This window comes from Aulostomus chinensis, chromosome 11, assembly GCF_037954235.1.
Source record: "Aulostomus chinensis isolate RoL2024-O1b breed Wild chromosome 11, RoL_Achi_v1.0, whole genome shotgun sequence".
Lineage (NCBI taxonomy): Eukaryota > Metazoa > Chordata > Actinopteri > Syngnathiformes > Aulostomidae > Aulostomus > Aulostomus chinensis.
Window position 1 is genome coordinate 9,147,629 of NC_141330.1, and position 24,872 is coordinate 9,172,500.

General features: G+C 44.8%; 3 protein-coding genes across 4 annotated transcripts in view; 1 reads left to right on the forward strand and 2 right to left on the reverse strand.

The window, feature by feature from the left end:
- Positions 1-21: 21 nt before the first annotated feature.
- On the reverse strand, positions 22-11,672 carry mdc1 (mediator of DNA damage checkpoint 1). 2 transcript variants are annotated; one of them, XM_086218175.1, is made up of 12 exons: positions 11,614-11,672; positions 11,033-11,190; positions 10,411-10,956; positions 10,238-10,316; positions 8,936-10,104; positions 8,376-8,438; positions 4,979-8,274; positions 4,354-4,488; positions 3,656-3,838; positions 3,357-3,482; positions 1,614-1,724; positions 22-1,507 (listed from the first exon to the last, which is right to left on the reverse strand). In XM_086218175.1, the coding sequence occupies exons 2-12, from the start codon at positions 11,166-11,168 to the stop codon at positions 1,304-1,306; spliced, it is 6,048 nt and encodes a 2,015-aa protein (XP_086074301.1). In that variant the 5' UTR covers positions 11,169-11,190; positions 11,614-11,672; the 3' UTR covers positions 22-1,303. The 2 variants fall into 2 exon arrangements, with proteins under 2 accessions (XP_086074301.1, XP_086074300.1); XM_086218174.1 differs by lacking the exon at positions 11,614-11,672 and having other exon boundaries at positions 11,033-11,592.
- A 2,120-nt stretch (positions 11,673-13,792) lies between these two features.
- Positions 13,793-18,181, reverse strand: tubb5 (tubulin, beta 5). Its single transcript, XM_086218176.1, has 5 exons — positions 18,023-18,181; positions 15,634-15,742; positions 15,174-15,284; positions 14,847-15,091; positions 13,793-14,757 (listed from the first exon to the last, which is right to left on the reverse strand). The coding sequence occupies exons 1-5, from the start codon at positions 18,077-18,079 to the stop codon at positions 13,945-13,947; spliced, it is 1,335 nt and encodes a 444-aa protein (XP_086074302.1). The 5' UTR covers positions 18,080-18,181; the 3' UTR covers positions 13,793-13,944.
- A 2,193-nt stretch (positions 18,182-20,374) lies between these two features.
- The window catches only part of flot1b (flotillin 1b), a 6,731-nt gene continuing 2,233 nt past the window's right edge, over positions 20,375-24,872 (forward strand). The window contains exons 1-9 of the mRNA XM_086218177.1: positions 20,375-20,508; positions 21,241-21,299; positions 22,171-22,246; positions 22,609-22,699; positions 23,269-23,412; positions 23,549-23,668; positions 23,954-24,049; positions 24,267-24,419; positions 24,572-24,753. Coding sequence (XP_086074303.1) covers positions 21,257-21,299; positions 22,171-22,246; positions 22,609-22,699; positions 23,269-23,412; positions 23,549-23,668; positions 23,954-24,049; positions 24,267-24,419; positions 24,572-24,753 — 905 coding nt within the window. The 5' untranslated portion in view covers positions 20,375-20,508; positions 21,241-21,256. The remainder of the gene's footprint in view (positions 20,509-21,240; positions 21,300-22,170; positions 22,247-22,608; positions 22,700-23,268; positions 23,413-23,548; positions 23,669-23,953; positions 24,050-24,266; positions 24,420-24,571; positions 24,754-24,872) is intronic.

The following is a 24,872-nucleotide window of genomic DNA, read 5'->3' on the forward strand; positions in this document are numbered from 1 at the left end:
AAAAACACTATTCAATGGGTATCCAAAATTGAAACTAGTATTTCATATTTTTTAAATCACAACTTCATGAATTATTTGTTCATAATAGTTATCTATTTATATTTGAAAAAGGGATCCACTCATATCTTTCACGTGAATAAGAATCACATGAAATCAGTGACACTGCAGATTCTTCAGGTTCAGGTCCTGAAGTCGTAAGGGTTTTTATGTACGGAGATAAAAGTACATCTGGTTGAAGACAATAGAAAAGATTTAATAGTTTCATTGCTAACTGGTTTGATACATAGACAGTTCACTGGTTCAATAACTTTTTTTTCACAATCCTGGACAAAGTCATGAGTATATCTTAAAAACACATGATTTTATGTGTAAAGGACTTAAGGACAGAGACAAAATGTGAGTTTTCTTCCCACAAGCACAATTCAGGAGAGCTTATCACAAGAGGACTGGCAGTAGAATGTATGGCAAGGAAAAACACTAAGATATTGATGAAGGCGCAGCATCAGCATTCAGGTGCATCTCATCTCAAGAGGTAATAGGATTGGATGAGGCCTTGATGGAGTAGGTGATGGTGGTTAATGGAGTCAGAAGAACAACAGACACACACTGGTAGGTACATGATTATCAGTGTGAGAAGGCACTACACACTTCTCAGAACAAGAAACATTTGTGGCTGATGGAAATGGACACGACTCCCCAGTTTACGCCACGCTAACTGCATCTAGAACTTCCTCGCTACTACCTGAAAAAACAGCTCTTACTGTCCAAATGCTAACCAGCTATTTAGCAATGTCACTTACTGCTCTGCTTGTGATGGTTGTGCAGGGAGGTGACGAGCACATTTCATGGCCAATTATCAGAAATGCTTGCATTTTAAAAACGGTATTTCCTTTCGGTTGCATGGTCAAAGAACTGAAATGATACCTGTGGATTTTTTTTTTTAAGGCTGGAGACGATTTCTTAAAGCATCAAACCAAAGTCGGTCCCTCGTTGGTTGATAATTAACACCGTGTACGTGGACGAAAAATCTTTTTTACAGATGTGGTAAAACTGCACGCATGCTTCTCCAAGCTGACCATGCCCAAAGTGTGTTTTTTTACAAACATGCAAGTGAATATTCAACCTCTGTCGCCAGTAGTAAACACATTCTCAAGACTTTCATCTAAGCAATTAGCTGAGTCACTAGTGTTAGTCCCGGTCTCTGGACTGAAAGGGAATTTGTGAGTGATGGAACAACCCCACTGATCCGCCAAGTTCAGCTACACTAAACCACGGTCGCTTTTATTAGACACTCTTCTGGATCCTAGGTCTTCTTCCTGCCCCGACCTCTGCCTGCTGCAGGGACCGGGTTAGTTGCAGGGCCACAGAGCTTGTGGGTCTGAAAATCAAGTTTCTGCTGTAGGATCCCTGAGAGAAGGAATTCAGCAGAGACGACTGGCAGCGATGCAGAGACAGCCGGGCAACACAGCGGCCAGTCCTCCTCGCAGGAAATCACTACAGTCTGAGGCTGAGGAGGGAGGGAACAGAAGAAGGTGGCGGTCTGCATTTAGATTTAATGTGAACATGAACATAGATCACCACACTTCAATATTTACTGAGTGAGAGGTTTATACCTTGGGAGAGGACGGCATCTTGGGAAGAAATGTTGCTCCGCTGCAGGAAATGATGTCTTTCATGTGAACCGGCTCCGGTTTAACCGACTTTGTAATGTGGATCTCATATCCCTGAGAGAGACAGAATACAGCAGATGTTGTCAAAACAAACATGAAATATCTGCTTTTTTATTTGATCTCTGAGAGGAAGATTAAGGCGCTCAATGAAAGACATTTTTTTTATTATTATTTTAACCAGAGCCAGAATATTTTTATCAAACTTTTCTTTTCGCAGCTTTGATGAAACTATACCAGCCTGGAAGAGGATGTACCAGAATGGAAACATAACTGAATGCTTCTCTTTAGCTGGAATCCATCCATCCATCCATCCGTCTTCCACTTATTCCTACACATTAAGGGTCGTGGGGGGGCTGGAGCCTATCCCAGCGTCAACGGCCGAGAGGCGGGGTTCACCCTGGACAGGTCGCCAGTCCATCACAGGACCAACACATATAGACAAACAACCATTCACACTCACAGCCACACCTACAGTCAATTTAGAGTATCAATCAGCCTCGTCCCCTCTTGATGTCTTTGTACTGTGGGAGGAAGCTGGAGTACCAGAGAGAACCCACACAGGAACAGGGAGAACATGGAGACTCACACAGAAGGATCCCGTGCCTGAGCCGGGACTCAATCCCGGAACCTTCTGGCTGTGAGGCGACAGTGCTGACCACTGCACCACCATGAAGCCCTTAACTGGAATCCATTTAACATAACTGATATATTAGATTTAAAAGGCATAGTGGAAAAACAAAGGCCTGGCTACAAGCCATGCCTGCAGGCAAAACGTCAGGGCTCGCATACCAATTAGAACAAAGACATGAAGACGTAACAAAGTTAATATTTCAAATAATAATTGTTGTGATCAAAAGCATCCTAGTTATTGTGGTGGGGTACTGTGTATGTGCAAGACATTGCTCAAAAGTTACTGAATACATGTTGTACTAAAATGAGCATGTAACTCCAAAACAAACCTGCACGCTGAGCAATGGGAGCTGCCAACTTTGGTCAATGCCAACTTTGGACAGTTTGACAATATGTTACTGTGATTTCAAAGCCCAGTCATCACACTCTGACATGATGGAGGGGTACCATGAACCGGCTGGGAATTTTACTGCGAATATCATTAAAACCAGAGCTGCTACATTTATAGAAACAGTATGGTCCTACGTAAAGCTTGTGTTTACAGGCAAGTACTAGTACCTGGTCTGGTTAAAGACGTGTAATGCATGAAAATCAACCAGGTAAATACAATATATACAATGTGACCGCATTCATAAGAGAGAAAAATTTAGGCCAAAATAAACAAAACAAAACAAAAAAAGCTGCAATGCCACCCTGCTAGCTAGCAAGTCAGGCTACAACTAGCATTGCCTAGCTAATTCAAATATTCAGATTAAATCATATTGCAGGCACATTTGGGATTACAAGAACACACTATAATACCAGGCCTAAGCCCAAAGACCAGCGGCTTAGAGGTAATTATTCTGATAATGTTTCCAGATACAGATCTCTAGTTAATACCCGAGATTCATACAAAAACATTTCTGGATTCATGCCATGACTCACTAATTGCTCAGCGTCGATATTACTCATCCCCCCTGTGTCATCTGTGGGAAATACCACACAGACACATGGTCAACCTCAGCGTTCTCAGAGGCTACGTAAGGACTGATGCATAGAGCGAGTGAGTTAGAGTACCTGGAGGAGGGGCTGGCTGCTGGCTACCTTTAGGGACTCCTCCAACGAGAAGTTGAACTTGCTCTCCTGCTCCGGATCATTAACAAGGAAAGCATTAGGAGGCAGGAAGCTCCCAGCTTTACCACTCTGAAACACAGGAAGAGGACAGTAGCTCTTAAAGTAATTGAATGTGTTCATGTATAGAATTTTAGAATACATGTCCTGTATTTTTTTAATTATTATTGGGTTTTTTTGTTTTTGTTTTTTTTAACAGGGACACAATTTTGAAGAGAACTTTTACTGCGAAAGGAACAACTAACCTTCTCCAGCCAGTGTGGGGTGACGACAGGGACTCCTTTCGCCACTGCACACAAGAACTTGACGGTCCTGCGCACCTTATCAGTCACCAGACAGTTCATGTCCGCCACACCTTTAGCCATGCTACCTCCTAAACGAGCCAGAACTCTCTCTCCCGCCTCATCCACCACCCCCGTGAAGAGCACCTGCCAGGACCAGACAAAACAGCCTCAGGTCACCACAGCAGTTTTGAACCAAGTCAACTCACATGAGCTGTACAGGACAGATCAATGGTTATCTGATATTGAATTTGGTTGGTGACATATTTTTTCAGGCATGAAGTTAGGCAGCTATAAGAACTAGCTACTGGAGACCATTTTGGTTGAAGTTCAAGGTCACTGTCTATATTCTGTTTGTCATCACACCACCAATTGGAACGGTCAACTGATGTAAGCCGGCCAAAGGCAGGTGTGAGACATTCTATTTCCACAACGCTGCAGTTTGCACTGCTTTTTAAAAACAGCAGTTGCAGGTGCTGCGTCAACTTCAACCAGTGAACAAACACAACAAATCTTACGCAAAACGGGATTCCTCTTGTGGTCCATACATGCCATGCACTTTCTCCAACAGTTAAAGAATTAGGAAGAAGTTCCTATCGCATAAAATGGTCAACGTAATATTTCCAAACTGTTATTGAGACAAAACAAACCCGTACACTGACCTTAAAGACCAGGCTGGCAGCTCGTATTCGGCTGGTTGTCACTGGGGAAGTGGAGGAGGAGCGAGGGGTCTTTGCCACACGAGAGGAACTGACAGGAGCCCCTCGCTTCCGGGATGCACTGACTGGAGTCTGAGGCTGCAAAACGAGATAGGAGGATGACAAAGGAAAAGCAAGCAAAATGAGCAAACTTAATGCAGTCTTTACCCCGGGGTGCCTCCAGGCTCAGGCCCTAAAAAGAGTGCAGAGCAAAGCACGTAGAGTGCTGAGGACAGGGAGAGTAAACATTAACATAACACCAGGAAGGGATTGTCTTACCATCAAACCACTTCATTTACGAGTGTTATTAAAACTGATTTTGAGTGGGTCGGACTACCCTTGCTGCTCAGAGAGGGAAAGACACTGTCCCTGATACTGGCTGAAGTACATTATGATAAATGGAGGGCTGACTCATGAGAGGGGAATGCACCAACGGGACCTTGACAAAGGTAAAAGCTTTCCTCCTCAAGAGTGAAGTTCCTGGACACCAATTAGCAGCTTCTCAGGTTACTGTTTGGTCTGATGGATGTTTCAAAAACGTCTGATACAACACAATTATCAATGCTTGTTAAATGCTCAATCAAGTTACCTCTGATATCTCTGTATTTGCGTTAATACAACTGTCAGTTGTCCCACTTCCTTCCTGCTCTTCTTTCTTCTTTTTCTGGCCCACTGATGGCCGACCTCTGGCTTTCCTCACAACAACCTCCTCCTCAGTTGTCTCAGAGGGAGATTCTTCAGCATCCTTGCTGCCCTGACCCCCCACTGCTCTGCCTCGTCTCTTAGCTTGGACAGGAGCAGGAATGTCATCTTTGGCTTCTACCTGAGCTGGCTTTGTTTGGGCCTCCTCTGCATTTGCTTCCAACTCTCTTTTTCTCCCTTTCCTTTTGCCTTTAGCGTCATCACTAACAAGGCCTCCTGGTGCTTCAACAGTCTCACTTAATTCCATCTTTTGGCCTCTACCGGTGACATTTCTATTCAGGAGAGTAGAGTCTTCACTGGCATGAACATCCCGCTGGTTTGACTGTTCTTGCTCATCCACAGCTGTGGGTTCGGGCTCATTTACATTGGCTCGCCTGCGCCCCCTTGTGGTAGAAGCCTGCTGGGAGTCTGTCCTCTCCTGGTTTGAGGAAACCTCTGATTTCCTGCTTCTAGCTGAGGGTTTAGGTGCTGATGTCTTATCATTCTGACTGTTGATAAGAGGAATGGAGTCAGGCACAGGTTCTGTTCTCCTACCTCTTCCTTGTTGTTTGCCTCCTCTACCTCTATTCTGTGAGCTGCTGCTGCTGCAGGAAATCTCAGTCCTGAAGGGGGTGGAAGAGCTGGATGTTCCAAGGGTTCCTGGAGGAGAAACATTCTTACTGTTCTGTTGTGTTGTTTCTCCCTGTCCAGGCGTTGTCCTTCTCCTATTGCTGCCCCTGGGGGTGGCTGCCTGGCCTGGCCCACCGCTCTTGCTTGCTCCTCTTCCTCTCCCCCGACTCCCCTGGGTGCTAACACTCGAAGCCGACCTCTCTGAGCTCACTGAGTTGGAAGAGTTGGAGCGAGATCTGGTTCTCCTTGCTGGGACATCATCAGTGGCTGATGGGACTGAGTCTTGTTCAGGTTTTGTTTTAGCCAAGGTGGCGACTGTTCTTCTGGCTGGTCTGTGACCTCTCGCAGGCACGTCGAGATTAGTGACGTCTTCCTTCTTTTCTTGTTGCACTTTTCTTTGTTTCTCTGCTGCTTCCTTTTCTTTAGCTAGTTCTTCTCTTTCTTTCGCTTGTCTCTCGAGTCTTGCTTGGTGTTCTTGTTCCATCTTCTCCTTGTCACACTTCCCTTGTTCTTCTGCTGCCCTCTCTGCAGCTTCTAATCTCTCTTTTTCTTCTTGTTTCTTTCTTTCTCTTTGTATTCTTTCATTCTCTTCTCTCTCTAATCTAGCCCTTTCTTCTCTCTCCTTGTTTTCATGCTCTAGTCTCTCTTTTTCATTCTTTTCCAGCAACAGTTGTTCTTTTTCTCCCTGAATCCTCTCAACTCTTTCCTTTTCTTCTCGTAATCTTTCTTCTTCTATTTTTTCTTGTTCTTTCTTCTTCAGCTGACTCTCAGTTTCCTGCTGTTCTGCTTTCTCCAGAGTCATTGCTTTCTGTTCAATGATCTTCCTCTCCTCTTGTTGTTCCTTAGTCCTACTGGTATTTCCATCTTCCTCATTTTCTTCCACTTGAAGACGTTTTTCTTCCTCACCTCTTCGGTGCTTCATAGATTTTCTACCTCTCGCCGGCTGGACCTGCTCTACCTCCTCCTCTTCCTCGCTCTCAACAGCCCTGGACTTTCCTCTCCTTCCTTTGGCAGTTGTAACAAGTTTATTCCCTCTTGTTCGTCTCTTGGGGGATGGAGAACCCTTTGCCGGCTCCTCCTCTTCTCTTAATTTTGCCCTTGTCCCTCTTGTACCTCTGACGCCGATTCCACTGGTTCCAGCTTCAGATTGTTTGTCCTTCCCTTTGTGAGGCTGTCGGGCTGTTTTTGTTCCCACTGGCTGGGATTGAAGAGCAGCGGCCTCAGAATTTGTGATAGACTGTGTTTCTTCTTCCTCAAGTGGCAGTTGCTCTGCTTTTCTTTTTCGTGGACCTGGCATAGAGTCCTCGTCGTCACTTTCTCCATCTTCAAGTGCAACCATGGGCTGAGTTTGATCTATTTCAACACAACTGGTGCGGGACTGCTTCTCCTCTTCAAAATGTAGCAGCTTTACTTTTCTTTTCCGTCCACCAAGAGTCGGGTCTTCATCGACGTCGTCCTCATCATCATCTTCATGTGTATCCATGGGCTGAGTTTCAGCCGCAGAGATTTCAGAATTTACAAGCGTCTGACTCTCCTCATCTTCAATTCGCAGTTGCTTTGCTTTTTTGCTTTTCCATGGACCAGGAAATGAATCTTCATTGTTACTCTCCTCACCCTCACATGTATCCATAGGCTGAGTTTGATCAATGAAAGTTTGCAGGTTTTGCGTCTCCTCTTCATATTTCAACATCTTTGCTTTTCTTTTTCGTAAAACCGGGATGGAATCCTCCTCAGTTTCTTCATTTCCACTTGTAGTTTCATCAGATCTTACATCGATGGGCTGGGTTCCGACAGCACAAAAGTCAGAACTGCTCATGGGCTGTGTCTCCTCTTCAAGCTGCAGAGACTTGGCTTTTCTTTTAGATGGGCCTGGCATCAAGTGTTCACCGTCACTTGCACACATAGGCTGAGTTTCAGCTACAGACAGCGCTTCACTGAGGGGCCTCTCGTGAGTGAATGCAGCCTTCCCATGTTCTGGTTGCACAGAGGAAACAGGTGCTGATCTCTCCTCTTCCTCAACCGCACACACCAGGTGGGTTTCAGCCAGGGTAGGAACAGATAAAGTAGGCAAGTCAAACGGTTGAGTCTTGGCAGTAATGCTATTTTTTATCCCATCATCTTCAATTTCATCCTCTAAATCACTAAGGGGCACTGGAATATATGCCTGTGTTTCTTGTAAAGCCAAATCTTCCTGAGCTTCCTTCGCAGACATTTTTTGACAACTGGCAGGCTCCTCCTCCGTTCCATACACCTGGGTAGCCTCCAGGTTTGAATCATGCCCAAGGGGGGATCTGTCTGCTGTTGAAATGGCTGAATATGCCTGGGTTTCCTCCAGATCCGCAAACGCTTGGGTGCTCTCCATGGCTAGAGCTTGGGCTTGACACGGCAGGTGACTGCTGTCAGACAAACCTAGCTGGAAAGACCCTTCTCTGCTTGGCTGTTGGTCATTTTCGTCACCTGAGGACTGGCAAATTCGGTTCTGGGGAACAAACGACTGCGTTTCAGCCACAAAAAAGTCCTCATCCTCAAGGCTCTCTGAACAGGGAGCGGGTAATGCAGCAGAGGTCAATGGACCTGGAGGACAGAGGAGAACATGAACATTTCCCTTCTTTAAACCCCTGAAGTGATAAGGTTATGAGTAATCAATTCCACTGTATTGACAGTAATGCACTCACGTCTACATGGACCTTGAGATGGACTAAAGAAGGCCTGAGTCTCCATCTCTTCCACGTGTCCTTCTAAAAGGATTGAAAATTACAAAGAACAAAATTAAAATTTATTTCACTTAAACAAGCTAATGCTTCATGTTATGATGACGAATATTACCTCCTCTAATTTACAAAAAAAGTTCTTAAAATAATAACACGTGCACTCTGGATGCACCGATTTTGAAATTCTGTGCTGATGCCAATAACACTTGACTTTGTTTATGTTAATCTTTATTCCCCTTTTTAAATTCATCATAAAGATGTATTTAAATATGTTTTAAGGCTTGTAGCCCAACACCATCTTTGAGGACACATTTCCACACATTCCTAAACAACAGCTAATTCAATCTTTGACATCAACACATAAACATTTGCTACATCTATGAACAGCATCTTCCTCTCCAAAGCCAATATCTCTATCTATCTATCTATCTATCTATCTATCTATATATATATGCAGCTGTTGCATCGGTGCAGCCCAAGAATGGACCACTGGGCATATAAGATGGTACTAATTGACTGATTACCTGACAACTGTACAGGAGTAGAGCAGTTTTGCAGCAGAGGAGCCTTAAACCCAGATGTATTTTCTCTGGGTAAGTCAGGAATCTGATTCTTCCCCACCTCACCGAGGTCTACACCCTCATCCTCCACGTCTGTGTCACTGTCCAGCCCAGGCTCAGCTAGATTGTTTCCAACCCCAGCAGGGAGCACGCTGGACTCAGCCTCATCTGTGTCTGGGGGGACTGACAAAGTTGAAACCGCAGCGGGCATAACCGCGGGACAATCCTCCTCCACATCTGTATCACTGTTGTCTGCTCCTGCATCTGTAGCGTTGCGTAAATCTGTAACGGCAGACACTACCGGAGGTTCACTAGCGGCAGCGGCAGGGATGACCTCATCATCTGTGTCACTGTCTGGGTGCAGGCTCAGAGGACCGGGGGCAGATTCAGATTCAATTGGTTTAAAACCCAATCTTGAGGGTGGTTCATCTGGTTTAGAGCTCGTGTTAGTTGTTCCATCTTCCTCCTCATCAACATCTGTATCACTGTCGAAGTGGAAATGTTTTGGCTGCGTTGAAGTAGATGAGTCAGCTGTGGATGTGGGTTTTGCAGCAGTGTCTGACACATCAGCATCCTCTACATCAGTGTCACTGTCCAGAGCGAAACCCTCCGGCTGTACCGGAGGAACAGCGCAAGGAGGTTTGGAACTGCCATCAGAAGAAGGCGCAGATGTGGCGCCTGTGTCAAGGGCATCCTCATCGACATCTGTGTCATCGTCTGTGTTAAAATGTGTGTCTGCTGGCTGATCCACTTTCTGATTTGTATTCAGAGTCACAGGACTCACACCCTCCTCTTCTGCCTCCACATCGGTGTCACTGTCCATGTTAAAGCTGGGGATCATGTCAGTGGCTCTTGTGGACACAGGCGACTCCTCTTGTCCTGTTCGACTGACATCACTTCTCTGCTGTACGAGCACATCTTGTCGACTCTCCTCGAGTGCCATCTCTCCTGATGTTGCTCTTTCTTCTTCCTTTCCTTCCTCCTCTTCACTGTCATCCAAAAATTCGAGTGTCTTTTTTTTCTCAAGTGGCTGTCGCCTGACATCTATGTCTAGCTCCTCCTTGCTGAAGGAGACACGTTTGTAAGGCCCACCTTTAGCAGAGGAGGATGGTGTGGTGGGACTTTCATCCTCACTATCAAACAGTGGAAGAAAAGCATTTCAGTTCAGATGCACATCCCACAGTAATACTGAAGGTAAATAAATGGAGAGCAATTCGTCATGTGAGGGTTATACATTAAACAAAGAGGGGAAAGTTGCTAACATACCTTTCTGGGACAATTTTGTTTGTGGGACTCAAGAATGTGGAAGAGGTGGGGCTGGATTTATGGGAGTCAGAATCTGACACTGTATTGGTCCAATAAAGTTGTAAAACATTAGATAGATACAAAATAGCATTTTAAATACCCCAGTAATTCACGTGTTCACGTAATTCACATACCTAGAGCTTTGCGCCTGTTGTCTCTGCATCCCTGTTTTTCTCCATCTGAGTCAGAGTCCGATTCTGGGACCAGGGTTCCCTGCTGCTGGGTTGGAGTTCGTTCAAAGGACAGGCAACTCTTTTGGCCTGGAGTCTTCCTCGTGTCCTCCAGATCAAGAGATGATCTCGCTGATGCTTCTGTGCCTCCATTTACACATTTGTTACGACCGCTGACCTTGTTACCCGAAGGAGTCCTTGTATCCTCTTGCAAAGATTCTAAATCACAGCCGACATACTGACATGGGATGTCTGCCACCACCAAACGGTCACCTTCACTGAGGGCATAACGCACATTAGGAGTCAATTTTAAGCGGCCCTTGCGAGTCCCATTCATGCTCCCTAAGTCCCAAACCAAAGCCTCAATATCCACTTTCCTATGATGTCCTTTTCTCCTGTGGACAGAGATACTGACGGTGGCGTGCTGCTTGGACACTGAGGGTGCTGGCAAGGGCAGGGAGCAGGTAGGGTCACGACCAAGCACATTATCTCCCAAAAAGAGGGGCAACTCTGGGTGAAGGAGAAGGAAATGCAGGTCAGTTGATGACAGCTCCGACGGATGTAACAGCAGAAATTAGCTACTCACCTGCTGCAGGGATGTGCACATTCTTTAGAACGCACAGCTTAGCTAATGGTTGCCCCCTGTTGTTTTGATTCTCCTCTTCGTTTTCTTCCTCGTCTGACTCTAAGATTGAGTCACAGATCATCTGCGTGGCATCCATCTCTCACCCGGTGACAAGACGACTGCGATGCACAAATACGGATAAATTCATAAATGTCCAGCCACTTCTCCTCCAACGCTTACTTCAAACTGGTGCACGTTCCTAGGCAACTCCGTGCAGCTAACGTTAGCCATTGTGTTACATTTCAGCTAATCGCTAGCAAAGAGAAACCCATGCTCTAAACGAGGATTGTCGTTCTCTTGTGTGTCAATGCTATGAGTCAGAGTTCAACCGCATTAAATAACGTCATAGAGGGAGCAACACAGATTGTGTGCCAGCATGGCCTTGGTACAACACCATCACCTCTACGTTCTTCCGGTCAACAATTCCGGTTTAAAAACGAAATAATTTCCAATACTCATGAGGCACGTCTAGAAAACTACAATGGGCGTCAATAATGTAATTCGCAAAATTTATGAGGTCAAACTTGTTTTATCCTACTCACCCTCGAAATTCTCGCTTTTAAAGTAAATATTGCAAATCTTTTCCTGGTGAGAATAAACCACGCCCCCAAGTGTGCGCAAGCGATTGGTCAATATAAACATCACTCACGATTTTCTGTAATGTAATTGGGCAGTTTTATCACCGTGCTCATTTCAGAAGTTTCTGATTGGATCGAATCTCAAGGGTCGAACTACGACTTTCCCGCCGTACACTTGTGTATGTGGACACACCTCCTCCCGTCAGTCCAAATCTGCAGCTCCAAAATGGATCACGTTTTATTGTTAGACTGTCTTAACCCTGAGTAGTTTTAAAATGTAATTTTAACACCATCATTAATTCAAATGTCGTGTTTTTATAAAGCCTTTAAACACATTTGCACTCACTAATTCTTCACCAAGTGTATTTTCCCCTTTCATGTAGATGCAAAAACAGCTCATAAGAAGTCTTTTCTGTAGAAAGGATCAGCCAGTGTATTGAGGTTGAAGCTTATGGTGACCCATCCATTCATACATTCATTTTCTTCTGCTTGTCCCATCACCTGTTGCAGGGGCATCAGGGAGTAATTAGGGGTTCAGTATCTTGCTCAAGGATACTTTGACATGGTCACCAGGGAAGTGAGGACCGAACCAATGACTCCTCAGTTGCTAGATGGCCACTCCATAATGGTGACCCATCACCACAAATCAACTGGGCACACCAGTTGGTCAGGCTTGGCACTATCAAATTACAACTAATTATCAAAGAGACAATATGAATCATACTGGTCAGTTGGTAGTTGGTGGACATGAGGTGCCTGTTAGCTTCAAGCTGAATATACATGGCTGGCTCCCTCTAAATTCTGGAGTCACAAAGAAGTGATATTGCGGTTAAAAAAAAAAACAACAAACACATCTTTGTAAGTTCAAAACACCTATTTATGAGTACTTGAAAAGAAAAAAATACATATAAGGTGAAATATTATTTTAATCAAACAAGCCAAGACAGCAGGGAGAAATGGAGTGAGGTTTTCATGATAAATTTAGAGGTTAACGTAAGCATGCTTGGCCCCAGGAACAGTCTGAGGCAGGGCTGCTCAGCATCTCCCTCTAAAAAGTTTATTCCCAACACTTTTTTGACAAAGTATTATGGAAGATTATGTAAGGATAAAGGTTAACTCCCCAAGATGTTACACCTTCAAGGCCAAAGCCCTAGTCTGAGGTTTGATTTTTTTCTACTGGAGTTACACAATCACTTGGTTTATTGGTGGGGAAGAGGTAGGGATTCCAGCACTCAGACAAGAAATAGTGCTGGTGATATTGCCATAAAAAAATCTTCAAGGGGCATTTTTTTTGCTGCATCTGTGACTGAATAAAATAATTGTATCTGTGCGAGTGCCTTGGATTCTCATCAGACTGCCACTGAATGCCTTTAAGGAAGCTGGAGGGTTGTTCATTCATTTGCTTGAGTGTCTGGTTTTGCCTGCATCCTCAGCTGGTGAGCTGCTAAAGCTATTCAGCCTGTGGTCGCTCACATCGGGATCGGACTCCCATCCAAAAGGTCTCATCTCATGCTGTTCAAGTAGGAGTGGTGATCAGTGGTGATGTAAAAGCGGACAGGAGCCAGTGCTGAGGAGACAAACCAGTAGGTTATAACCAACTGAATATATATAAATGTGGTCCTCGGAATTTTGTTTTGCACCAAATTATCCAGATGCAGTTTCTATTGGTTTGAATATAGGCTATGGAATTATCAGTGAAGAAATGCATTCCAGCACTTTCTTGGGTTATAAATTGAGATAATCATACGTTCTTAGATAGTTGTGGTGATGCGGCTCTCTCCTGTATTGTAATTGGTTGCGCGCCCTTAACCATCAGTGCTTGCAAAGCAGAGAACCATTTCTAGAAATTATACATAATATTCCACCAATATCTGGTTGACTGGATGTCTGAACTAAGGATTCCAGATTTTTCCCCCTTTTTAGGAAACTATGCATCCCTGGGTAATAATGTGCAATAGCAGTTATTTTTATAGCGGCAGGAGACGGCACATCAACGTGTCAGTGCCCCCATTTACTTAGTCTACGTCCTGAGTGTCTTGATTTACTGTTTAAAATGTGAATGAAATACAATGTTGGATATACTTCTGGTTGCATGGGACAGGCAATCACTTAAGAAAGCGTTAATAAAAAGACGGCAAATTTTTCTTTGACAACTTTATTTGAAGTAAATGACAAGGGTTATCTAATGTTCTAGTTTGATTCTAGCAAAGCTGACACTATGTTGGCTCCTTGGTTACTTGTGTTGTGGATTATTTTTCCTCATGTCGTTGACCTCTTGACCTTCACACTGTTTATTCAAGCATCTTCTTCAGCCTCCTCCTCAAATTCACCCTCCTCTTCAGCAGTGGCGTCCTGGTACTGCTGGTACTCCGACACCAGGTCATTCATGTTGCTCTCAGCTTCAGTGAACTCCATCTCATCCATACCTTCACCAGTGTACCAGTGCAAGAAGGCCTTACGACGGAACATGGCAGTAAACTGCTCAGAGATGCGCTTGAATAGCTCTTGGATGGCTGTGCTGTTGCCGATGAAGGTGACAGCCATCTTGAGGCCACGGGGAGGAATGTCACAGACAGCGGTCTTGACGTTGTTGGGGATCCATTCCACAAAGTAACTGCTGTTCTTGTTCTGGACATTCAACATCTGCTCATCAACCTCCTTCATGGACATGCGGCCACGGAAGACAGCTGCAACTGTCAGGTAACGACCGTGACGTGGATCGCATGCAGCCATCATATTCTTGGCGTCGAACACCTGCTGGGTGAGCTCGGGGACTGTGAGGGCACGGTACTGCTGGCTGCCCCTGCTGGTCAGGGGGGCAAAGCCAGGCATGAAGAAGTGCAAACGGGGGAAAGGCACCATGTTGACAGCCAGTTTGCGGAGATCAGCATTCAGTTGACCTGGGAAACGCAGGCAGGTTGTGACCCCACTCATGGTGGCGGACACCAGGTGGTTAAGGTCTCCGTAGGTGGGTGTGGTTAGTTTGAGAGTGCGGAAGCAGATGTCATAAAGAGCCTCGTTGTCGATGCAGTAGGTTTCATCTGTGTTCTCTACGAGCTGGTGGACTGACAGGGTGGCATTGTAAGGCTCCACCACTGTGTCCGACACCTGAGGACACAAAAACACAGAACATCTTCAGCTTCATGATCCAACGTTATATAAATAAATTTCTCATGCTGTTCACAAGGCTGTCTTACCTTGGGGGAAGGCACCACACTGAAGGTATTCATGATTCGGTCAGGGTACTCCTCACGGATCTTGCTGATGAGCAGGGTTCCCATACCGGATCCAGTTCCACCACCAAGAGAGTGTGTGAGCTGGAAGCCCTGCAGACAGTCGCAGCTCTCGGACTCTTTACGGACCACATCGAGGACTGAGTCGACCAGCTCGGCTCCCTCTGTGTAGTGACCCTTGGCCCAGTTGTTTCCAGCACCGCTCTGACCTGGAGGAGACAGGCACAGGTGAGTCTCTCACAGTTCATGAAGGACAAGGGTCATTGAGTAATGTGGTTTTACTTCACCTACCAAACACAAAGTTGTCTGGTCTGAAGATCTGCCCGAAGGGTCCAGACCTCACAGAGTCCATGGTGCCAGGTTCCAAGTCCACAAGAATAGCCCGAGGCACGTATTTACCTCCTCCGCAAGAGAGAGCGAGAGAGAAGGAGAAGGTAGAGAAAGCAGGCCAGCTCAATTATACAGGAAACCACACGCTTGCAGGTTTGGTTGTCATCTTCATTCCAAAATAGAAGAACAAGTTTTAGATGATCATAAGGTTTCATCATTCCCCTCTTAGCCTCACATCTAGGATTGGGGAGTGTTTGAAATTGATTCATTCTACTTATCAATTCCTACTTGGATTCAAATTTTTTTTAAATTTCCAACCCAACATGTATTCAAAGTTATAATACAGAATATACTGTTAAACTGGAAATATATCGGTACAATTAAACATGGTCTTGAGTGTGTGTCAGTGAGGGCAACTAACCTGTAGCCTCATTGTAGTAAACACTGATCCTGTCCAGCTGCAGGTCACTGTCTCCGTGGTACGTTCCTGTAGGGTCGATGCCGTGCTCATCACTGATCACTTCCCAGAACTGCAGACACAAAATGGAAGGTATCACATGACCGTTCCATCAATGCAAGCACACATCAACCGTCAGCAATGCTGCTTAAGGGACTTTAAACAAGGAGGGGAAAAAAGTGGGTTTGCATTTCTGGATTCCGCTGAAAATCCAACCAAACCATATCTTCACCCTTTTAATACAAGGCAGCTGTTGAAATTTCCATAGTCATCGAAAAAATGCAAAAAGCACAAAGGGGCTACAGATCGCTCCGTGGGCAAAACTGAAAATAGACACTGAAGAAGTTGATTGTCCTCAGATCTGTATTCACGCCTTGTTCTCTCTTTAAAGACCCCACTCGGCTCTTTAACAGTTCCATTAAATCCCATAAGCGAGCGTGACTTTTTGCTATGCAGGCAGCTGTTTGCCAGCACATAAGTGATCCTCCAACTTAGACATATTTTTTGGTTATACAGCCTCTGATTTTTTGGAAACAGCAGCATTAGGAGGATTTAGAATAATCTGGATAAGCGGGCTGCATTGCAGCTCAGTACTTAAGAGATTGGAAGTCATCCGTGAACTCAATATAGTGACATTTAAATAAAACCATCCTAAACAAAATAAATGACAGAGTGACCTCAAAAAAAAGGGAGATATCGTAGTACAAAAGGACAAATAACTGAGAAGCAACTGAACATATTTGATGGTGACACAATAGATGGCCATCAGGAAAGACTGAAAATAATCATTGTGAAAGAATGAGGACAATAAGCGGGAAAGCGATGCCACACCCTGACCCCAATTCACTACAATGAAGCCCTTCAGACACCCTGTCAATCATATCCACTGGACATCTGAGTCCATGAGTCCTGAGGGAATGGAAATAAAGGGAAGCCACACTGCAGGGTCACTACCTAACTGGGGGGGAAAAATGCATCAAAAAAGAGGTTAAAAAGATACACAGTCAATCCTGAATGGTTATTAGATTTAGTGAACGTGGTACTTTCTGATGTAACTGTGCTAAAAAAAAAAAAAATCTAATTTAAATAGCAATAATTGTGGGGTTTTTTTTCTACCATGACGAAGGCACTTTGCAAGTCAATTGAGACCCCGGTGACTTCATCCACTGAGCATCAGCTGTTTCCTCCATTCCTCCTCCTCCCCCACCCTCACACTAATTTGGTTAGCGGAGGAATTGATCACAAAGAAGGGCCCTGTTTTCCTGGACATCAAGATATCTGTCAGGAGAGCATGATAATCACAATGATAACAAGATGTCTTCTGCTATATGGGCCGTTGCTAATGTGGTCTCTGAACGATACTTAAATAGAGTCCTTCTTGAACTGCTGCCTGTAGCACGTCATCTGCTGTAAAACTAGATGATAATAGGAGAGAGACAGTGGCAGACTGTTACTGTCAGACTGGGGCGGGCGGGGGCTGATGGACTGGGCCTTTTAACTATTAAACGCATTGAATTATTTTCATTAATCCACCCCCACACGGGCAAATGAATGAGGGTCTTTAATTGCTGAATGCACCTTCGTCCCGCAGAACATCAACAATCAGGAGAAATTCCTGCTTAGCCAATTATCCATGCCACACCCTTGCCACACAGCTCCCGTTTCTCGCCAGCTGCAACGGCACCGTCTGCATCTACAGGCTACCTGCGGGAATCTAATCCAGTCGATAAAGGTTATTGATCCATTACAGTGAGAAAAAATATCAGACCTCCCATCTCAGCCCCCTCTTATTGTCTGAAATACCAGTTTTATCTGCCTTTGCCAGACAAAGGAACCAGGAGAGTGAGTGAGGGGCGCACTTGACTAAAGGGCTTTGACAAGTAAAGAATAGGCTGATTTTTTTTCTCCTTTTTTTTTTTTTTTGGTCTTCTTCTGCGCAGACATTGTCTTGAGGACGGTTGTGGGGAGACACGCCCGGTGTTGAGGAGACAAAACCCATCCAGACACAAGAGCTCCGTTATTTCAACCGGAGAAGGATCCGCTGCTCCACACCCACCTCCCGGTTACCGCAGTGCACAAGACACACAAACGTAAACGTCAAGAAGAAGATATAACACTTGACTTGGGGTATTTTCTCGTTGTTGGTCACCTTTATTCAATATTCAGGTTGATTAATGTGAACATTTGTTTTATTCATGCACACAAGTGAGTTCTTTGTCCTCAGAGATATCAACAGCTGCGTAGCCTACAACTCCGTCTAATGAGCATCTCCTGCACAATGAGCCAGGGGCGTCAACGTTACCAAGAAGAAAGATTTCAAATGAATAAATTCTCGCTTATTGTATTTTCTTACCTTGGCACCAATCTGGTTACCGCACTGGCCAGCCTGGATGTGCACGATTTCCCTCATTGTGGATGCGAAAGTTGTAAAACGACGGAAGCAGAGGAGCTGACAACACGAGGAGCCGACCGCAGATCTGTGCGTATCCGCTGGACAATGGCTTTATAATCTTGGAGAGTTTCCAGAGCGGGGGGGAGAGAGTGGGCGTGGTTAGACCCAGACCCCAGCTGCTGCGTGTCGGGATTGGTTGACTGATGTCTGATCCAGGGTCGAGGGGAGGGGCCCCGCTGCAGCAGGGAGTGGTGATGAGACAGGGAGATGGACAGAGGTCTGAGCCAGCTGGGGCCAGAAACATCCAACTACATGTATGTTTCTATGTTCAGGGAATATGTAATCAGAGGATTATGACTGATAAGTGCTTTTAAACTGGAACCAGATGTCATTCAGCCTCCACCAGTGCCGGACAGTAACTGTCCTTCATTTCAAAGCAGCTGCTCTTACTTGTGTATTTCATTTTATGCTGCTTCATCTTCCTCCACCCCTCTACATTTCAGAGGAAAATATTCTTCTGCTCTGCTACGTTTATTTGCCAACTAGCAAGGCTACAGTAAAGATTTTACACTCTTGAAAACATTGCAAGTTTTCACAAAACAACATTTTCTTAAAGGTTAAACCGGTCGTTTGGAACGTTTTTGCCTTTTTACAAAAAGCAGCACATAGTCACTGGGGTCGTATTTCAGACATCTAGCGTTGTTAACAATACTGATTTTGCACTTGAAAGCCCCTGCATGCTTCCACTTCAAAAGCATGTTCAGATATCAGGTTGGTGAATATTCTGAGTCATCCAGGTCATGGCAGCTCAGTGACAAAGCAACTAGACCTGTATCAGCTTGTTAGAGCTGAAGACACCTCATGGATTGAAAAACGGAAAGAACTCCAGCTGCCAATGATGTCGCACTTAGATTTAGCTCGTTCAAATGATCTGGAATGTCACGAAAAAATGTACAGCTTTTGGGGGGGGGGGGGGGGGGGTTCTTCTTTCCTTGACCTGACACCGTCGGATTCATCTGCTAAAAAGAACCAACAACGACAACTTCATGATAAAAAGTATGAACAAGCTCCCCTCACATGATGTTGTCACGATAATGCTTCACCATTAATAATCTCGTGATGTCATTAATCACATAATTCAGAGAGACCAAACCAGCATTTTTGCTCCAGTAGTTTAATATTCTACTAATAATACTTGTGTACTTTTTATTTACATGTGTGCAGCTTCTGTTACATACAGGAAGACAGTGGCATGACCTCAGGACCGAATGCTACTCAGCCGCTCTCTGCAAGACGTCATTTCTATTTATTTGAAGTAGCTGTGTTCGGTTTTGTCACTTAATCATAAGTCACTGCCACCTGCTGCCGCCATAACAAAAACACCTTTTTTTTTAAACCATTCCATCCTCAGAACCACGTCTTTAATTTGTGCTTCTCTTGTCTGCAGCATAATGACACTCGCTGCACAAACAATCGCTGAAATGAGTACGGGAGAATTTAGAATCAGGCTGTGTTCGACTTTGCCGACACAGACAACAAGAATATAATAAACTAGCAGTCAAAAGAAAAATAGATTCCAGGTTTTGTTTTTATTAATGAAGTGTAACGTCTCTGTGTTTTCATGTCCTTACCCTGAGTTGGGCATTCCAGTTATATCTTTATTCATGGCACTCAGTTGGTCAAACCTGCAGCTGAAACTCTCCTCCACTGTGAAAATAAATGTACTTAACTTAGTTGGGCCGCTATCTAAGTGCCGCAAGCTCTTGTCCTGTGACCTGCCTGTCAGCTGTTGACTCTCAGAAACTTGTCTTGTGATTGTGTTGTGGCTGCAGAACATTTTGAGCTGGGACTTTATTTATAATTTATGTAAAAAAAAAAAAAACCCACATGTTTAACAGTTGGAAAGCTGTGTCTTCCTGTTTTAAATGCCTTTTTTCTCGAATCAAAACATGTCACCGCCTGCGGTGAAATAAGATGATACAATACTTCAGAGTGTGCAGCAGAGTCTTGTCCAACACCCATATTATACCGACAGTTCTTTTATTGACCCTGCAATTTAAAGTATTTTTTATAGTGTTGTTGACCAACAGGTTTTTAGTTATTGCAAATATTCGTTTAACCTCTTGTTGTCTTCTTCTAGAGGATATCAGCTGGACTTTATCGGCTTTGTCTTTAGTAAAAATGTGAGGAAAATGTGTCCTTTTAAAAAAAAACAACAACATGTAAATCGCATCAAGTGATGGTTTCAACATGGGGTGTAGTTGCTCTAGAAACCACTAGATGGCGCATGCCACAAAGATGGGAGTGGTCAACGCTCACTTCCTCTCTTACAGACATTTTTGTCATACCAGTTGACGGGAAAGCTCCGCTGCTTGACCGTGAAAACACAGAATTGACCTCTGGATACAACCGAGTCCAGTGTTTATCCCCACTGTGGACTAATATCGGTAAGTTTAACTGAATTGTTTTTGACTGTTTTCTCGCCGTTCGGTCGTACTAATTAACTGCAGTGCTTTTCTCTCTCCTCCCTCCCCTCCTCGACGCGAAGCACCGTTTGATTCTACTGCCTTTTAAAAAGCTACCTAGCAGCTATGTTAGCTACATTTCGGTGTGAACGATACACTTGTGTAAACAGTTAAACTAGCTGGAGTTTGTGTTTTGTTTTTGTTTTTGTTTTGCAGTGGAAACGACAGTGTCAATAATGCTGATATATGTATTTGTTGGTCGTCGTGGTCCGAACCAATAAGCCTGCCCGGAATGGGCTCGTTGGAAATGAGGAGGGGGGAGTAAACGTGGAGGCTTTCAGTACAAATGAATGACATCGACATGTGTCAGCAGTGGTAGTATTAAATATGTATGTGGATACTCAAATAATCCATTACCCTCAAAACACACTCTTGATTTAGACGTGTGCGTCTGAGCACATGTGTTTATATGTGTTTATATCAATCTTGGTGTGTTTTTATTGTGTGTGGGCGTGGCTCTGGTGGTGCGCTTAAAATAACGTTTCGTTTATAGAGTGGAGCCGTTTTGAATTAGATGTGGATTTTTCCCTTTCATCAGTGCAGAAATAAACAAGTTGTTGTTGCCCTCACTAGAAGGCATTATGTGATATATCATACAGGTTTAGGCGGCTAAAAGTGTGGCCTGTTTTGTAAAGGCTCCGTTTTTGTTTGCAGCCTCACAGCAGCAAGGATGTTCTACACATGTGGACCCAATGAAGCCATGGTGGTGTCTGGTAAGACTGAATCCTCCAGGTGTTACCTGTCAGTGAAAGTTGTGAAATCCAGAATATTTCCTGTTGGCTCATGACACACTGGAGCCTCCAGTGCTGTAGTACCGTTCCCACTTTACTCCCAGTTAACGGCGATGTGTGACTGATACTTTTACCAAAGGAGGAAGATTTTGTTTATAGTGGTACAGTGAACACGTGTCATGTGATTGTTGTGATAAGGTCTTATGACCAGATGGTATTGGGCAACAGTTTGCAGTAAAGTGGGCTTGGTTTGTGATGTAAGCGTCCCAACCTCCGACTAATTGGTGGAACGACTGGACTTGAACAGTAGTTTCACTTCAGGCTAATGTTACTGGGTGGTTGTTAGAACATTGGATTGAAAATTAATGTTTATTTTAATTTTTCATAAATTATGCAGAGATATGAGTGCCGGGGCCATAAATTCGGAGAAAGCCTTTCCCAGCCTGCTGTAATCAGTAGACTTAGGTCAAGTGTGAGGTTGCCCCAGTTGGAGTCGGACCTGACCACAGTGGGACTGTTGGGCCTGATACCTGTAGCAGGGAGAAATAAGTTCTGATAGCTGATTAATCAGTCACAGGAAGAGTTCTCTATATCAAGAGTTTTACACCAGGAACGACAGAAAAATCATTGAATTAGTAACAGTCAGTAATGAGCTTCCTGATGGAGGATGGGAGCAGGAGCTTCCCTTCCAGAACCAAGCTGGGCACTGTTGAGCTCTGTGGTCTCTCAAAAATGGTTTCAGATACAAAAACATGTCTGCACTAAACAGTCACATTGACAAGCATTAGTTGTGTACTTCTGTTTCTCTCTCTCTCCCTCTCTCTTTCTCTCTCTCTCTCTTCTCTCTCTCCAGGCTTCGGCCGTTCGCCTCCTCTAATGATTGCTGGAGGACGAGTGTTTGTCTTCCCGTGTATTCAGCAGATTCAGAGGTAACACCCTTTCAGGTGTCCTGCGTTCTGAAAGCACCACGTAGTTGATGTCCTGTGATGGTAGAGAAATACTGCGATGATGTCAGTAGAAGATGCTGCCGTGTAACAGGAAGGTACACGCTGTGTGTTCCTGGATCACTCGCCGTTATTCTAAGGAAGTGGCTGATAATTGACTTAATTTCCTCCGGCTGTGTCTGGCTCTGTACTCGCTTTCAATGCCTCATCTGTTCCTCTTGTTTCTAACATGATGCTCATATTTTATGATATAATACTATGATTTTTTTTTTCTGCTACTCGTTTTTCACCTTCTGAAAGACAGTTTCTTATTTTCTGACATTGATGTTATCATCCTTTTTTTCTAGAATCACTCTCAACACCCTGACACTGAATGTGAAGAGTGACAAAGTCTACACCCGTCATGGCGTCCCCATCTCTGTCACTGGCATTGCTCAGGTTGGTTTTGAGAGCCTGAGGACTGAAACACTGCAGCTCCTAAATCAGTGTTTTTCTCTGCAATTCAATACAGATCTGACAGAATATTTAACTTCACTTAAAAATGTGCTATGATTTAGATAGAATATTTTACACCCTACAACTGACATATGTAATTGACCTGACATACGTGTTACAACCAGTTTATATAAGATCCTTATGTGGGGGGTTGTGTGTCTGATTCCATCGTTTGCCCTGCTTTAGCTCTGGAGCTGCGTCTGTCAAGTGTTTGGTGCTGAGCTGATGTTGAACAATTTCTGGTGTCGGTGATTTTCCTCTGATGGCAGCTGCCTGCCAGAGCTGAACGCTACACAATGAGACTGATCTGAAATAGCAGCGTTGAGCTAAACCTCCATAAAGCCGGTAGAGCTGCCGAGTCTGCTGACTCATCACTACCAGAAGGACTCCAGTACCCATCGTCTTTTCATAGATTCTAAAAGCTAAAGAGTAAAGCCGCTTCAGAGATGTTGTGATGTCTGTTCCTGTTCTGTCTCTGGATGTCGTAGTGAGTGACGCCCTCTCGTTTCCAGGTGAAGATTCAAGGTCAGAACAAGGAGATGTTAGCTACTGCCTGTCAGATGTTCATGGGCAAGTCTGAGGGGGAGATCGCCCAGATCGCACTGGAGACCCTGGAGGGCCACCAGAGAGCCATCATTGCTCACCTGACTGTCGAGGTGCTGCACTCTCGCTTCCAGAAGTGACTTTGCTTGAGAATTCCTGCTCAGGGAAAAGCTTCAGCGGCTGTATGATCAATACCATCTCGACTGACTGACTGTGTGTGTGTGTGTGTGTGTATTTGCGCGTGCCCAGGAGATCTACCAGGACCGTAAGAAGTTTTCCGAGCAGGTCTTCAAGGTGGCGTCGTCTGACCTGGTCAACATGGGCATCGGTGTCGTCAGCTACACGCTTAAAGATGTTCATGATGATCAGGTACTTGTGATGATGACGACGGCGTCAGGACGCTGTGGTGTCACTGAGCACCAAGATGCTTTTTATAAGAACGATTTTAGTCTTTGCTTTCCTGTGGAGTCCAGCAGTGATTGCTATTGACTCGGTGTCTGCAACCCCTCGGTACATTAGTGGTGAATTAGGCCTAAGTGCCTCTGTGGGAACCATACCACTGTTCTTCTGTCTTGTCTGAATTGGCTCCTGCCTGTCATACCACTTGACTGGTCTCTCTCCCTCTCTCTCTCTCTCTTTCTGCCCCCCCCCCAGGACTACCTCCACTCCCTGGGTAAAGCCAGAACAGCTCAGGTGCAGAAGGATGCCAGGATTGGAGAGGCTCAGTACAAACGAGATGCTGTCATCAGGGTAAAATATGACCTTTTGTTTGTCTTTTATTCCTGATATTCTGCCTGTTAGATTTAGACACAGCAAAATCAACATTTTTGTAACTTCTTCCTAATGGAAAGGGTTACATGACCTTCTTTTCAAACTCCCAATTTAAAAAAAAATCTCAAAATAAAAGTTTGATGATCATAGTGGAAAAAGATCCCTCTTTTCTTGTTGTACCTCCTTCCACATCCAGGAGGCCCAAGCCATGCAGGAGAAGGTGTCTGCTCAGTACAAGAACGAGATCGAGATGGCAAAATCCCAGCGAGACTACGAGCTGAAGAAGTCAGCCTATGATGTTGAGGTCAACACCAAGAAGGCGGAGTCAGAGATGGCCTATCAGCTCCAGGTACGGCGCTTTGTACTGTGTTAATGAATACTTGGCTGGGCCTGGTGTCCCTGCTCAGCTGGTGCCTGCAGATCCACCACAGCATCAGCACAGAGATCCCAGGTACTTGCTGAATGCTTGAATGACCTTTCTCTTGGTGTTCTACTCCGCAGGTTGCTAAGACCAAGCAGCGCATTGAGGAGGAGAAGATGCAGGTCCAGGTGGTGGAGCGTTCCCAGCAGATTTTGCTGCAGGAGCAGGAGATCAGCCGTAGGGAGAAGGAGCTGGAGGCTAAAGTCAAGAAGCCTGCAGAGGCAGAGAAATATCGTCTGGAAAAGCTGGCCGAGGCCCAGCGGTGAGTGACACACGACACTACTGCTGTCTTCTGTTGTCCTGGTGACCGGAGCCACTTCAGCACGACATGTAGCATCAAACCAGTTAAGGTTTAAAGGACACATAATCTGAGTCTTTGTT

Bases quoted from the DNA above. Each gene is read 5' to 3' on its own strand.
- mdc1 (XM_086218175.1), bottom strand. From the start codon at position 11,168: ATGGATGCCACGCAGATGATCTGTGACTCAATCTTAGAGTCAGACGAG. The intron at 10,105-10,237 runs GTATGTTAGCAA...ACTGTTTGATAG, and splicing joins AACAAAATTGTCCCAGAAAG to TGAGGATGAAAGTCCCACCA. The intron at 3,483-3,655 runs GTTAGTTGTTCC...CCTGTGTTTCAG, and splicing joins CCCCACACTGGCTGGAGAAG to AGTGGTAAAGCTGGGAGCTT.
- tubb5 (XM_086218176.1), bottom strand. From the start codon at position 18,079: ATGAGGGAAATCGTGCACATCCAGGCTGGCCAGTGCGGTAACCAGATT. The intron at 15,285-15,633 runs GTTAGTTGCCCT...TCTCTTGCGGAG, and splicing joins TTACTACAATGAGGCTACAG to GAGGTAAATACGTGCCTCGG. The intron at 15,092-15,173 runs GTAGGTGAAGTA...TGTCTCCTCCAG, and splicing joins ACCAGACAACTTTGTGTTTG to GTCAGAGCGGTGCTGGAAAC.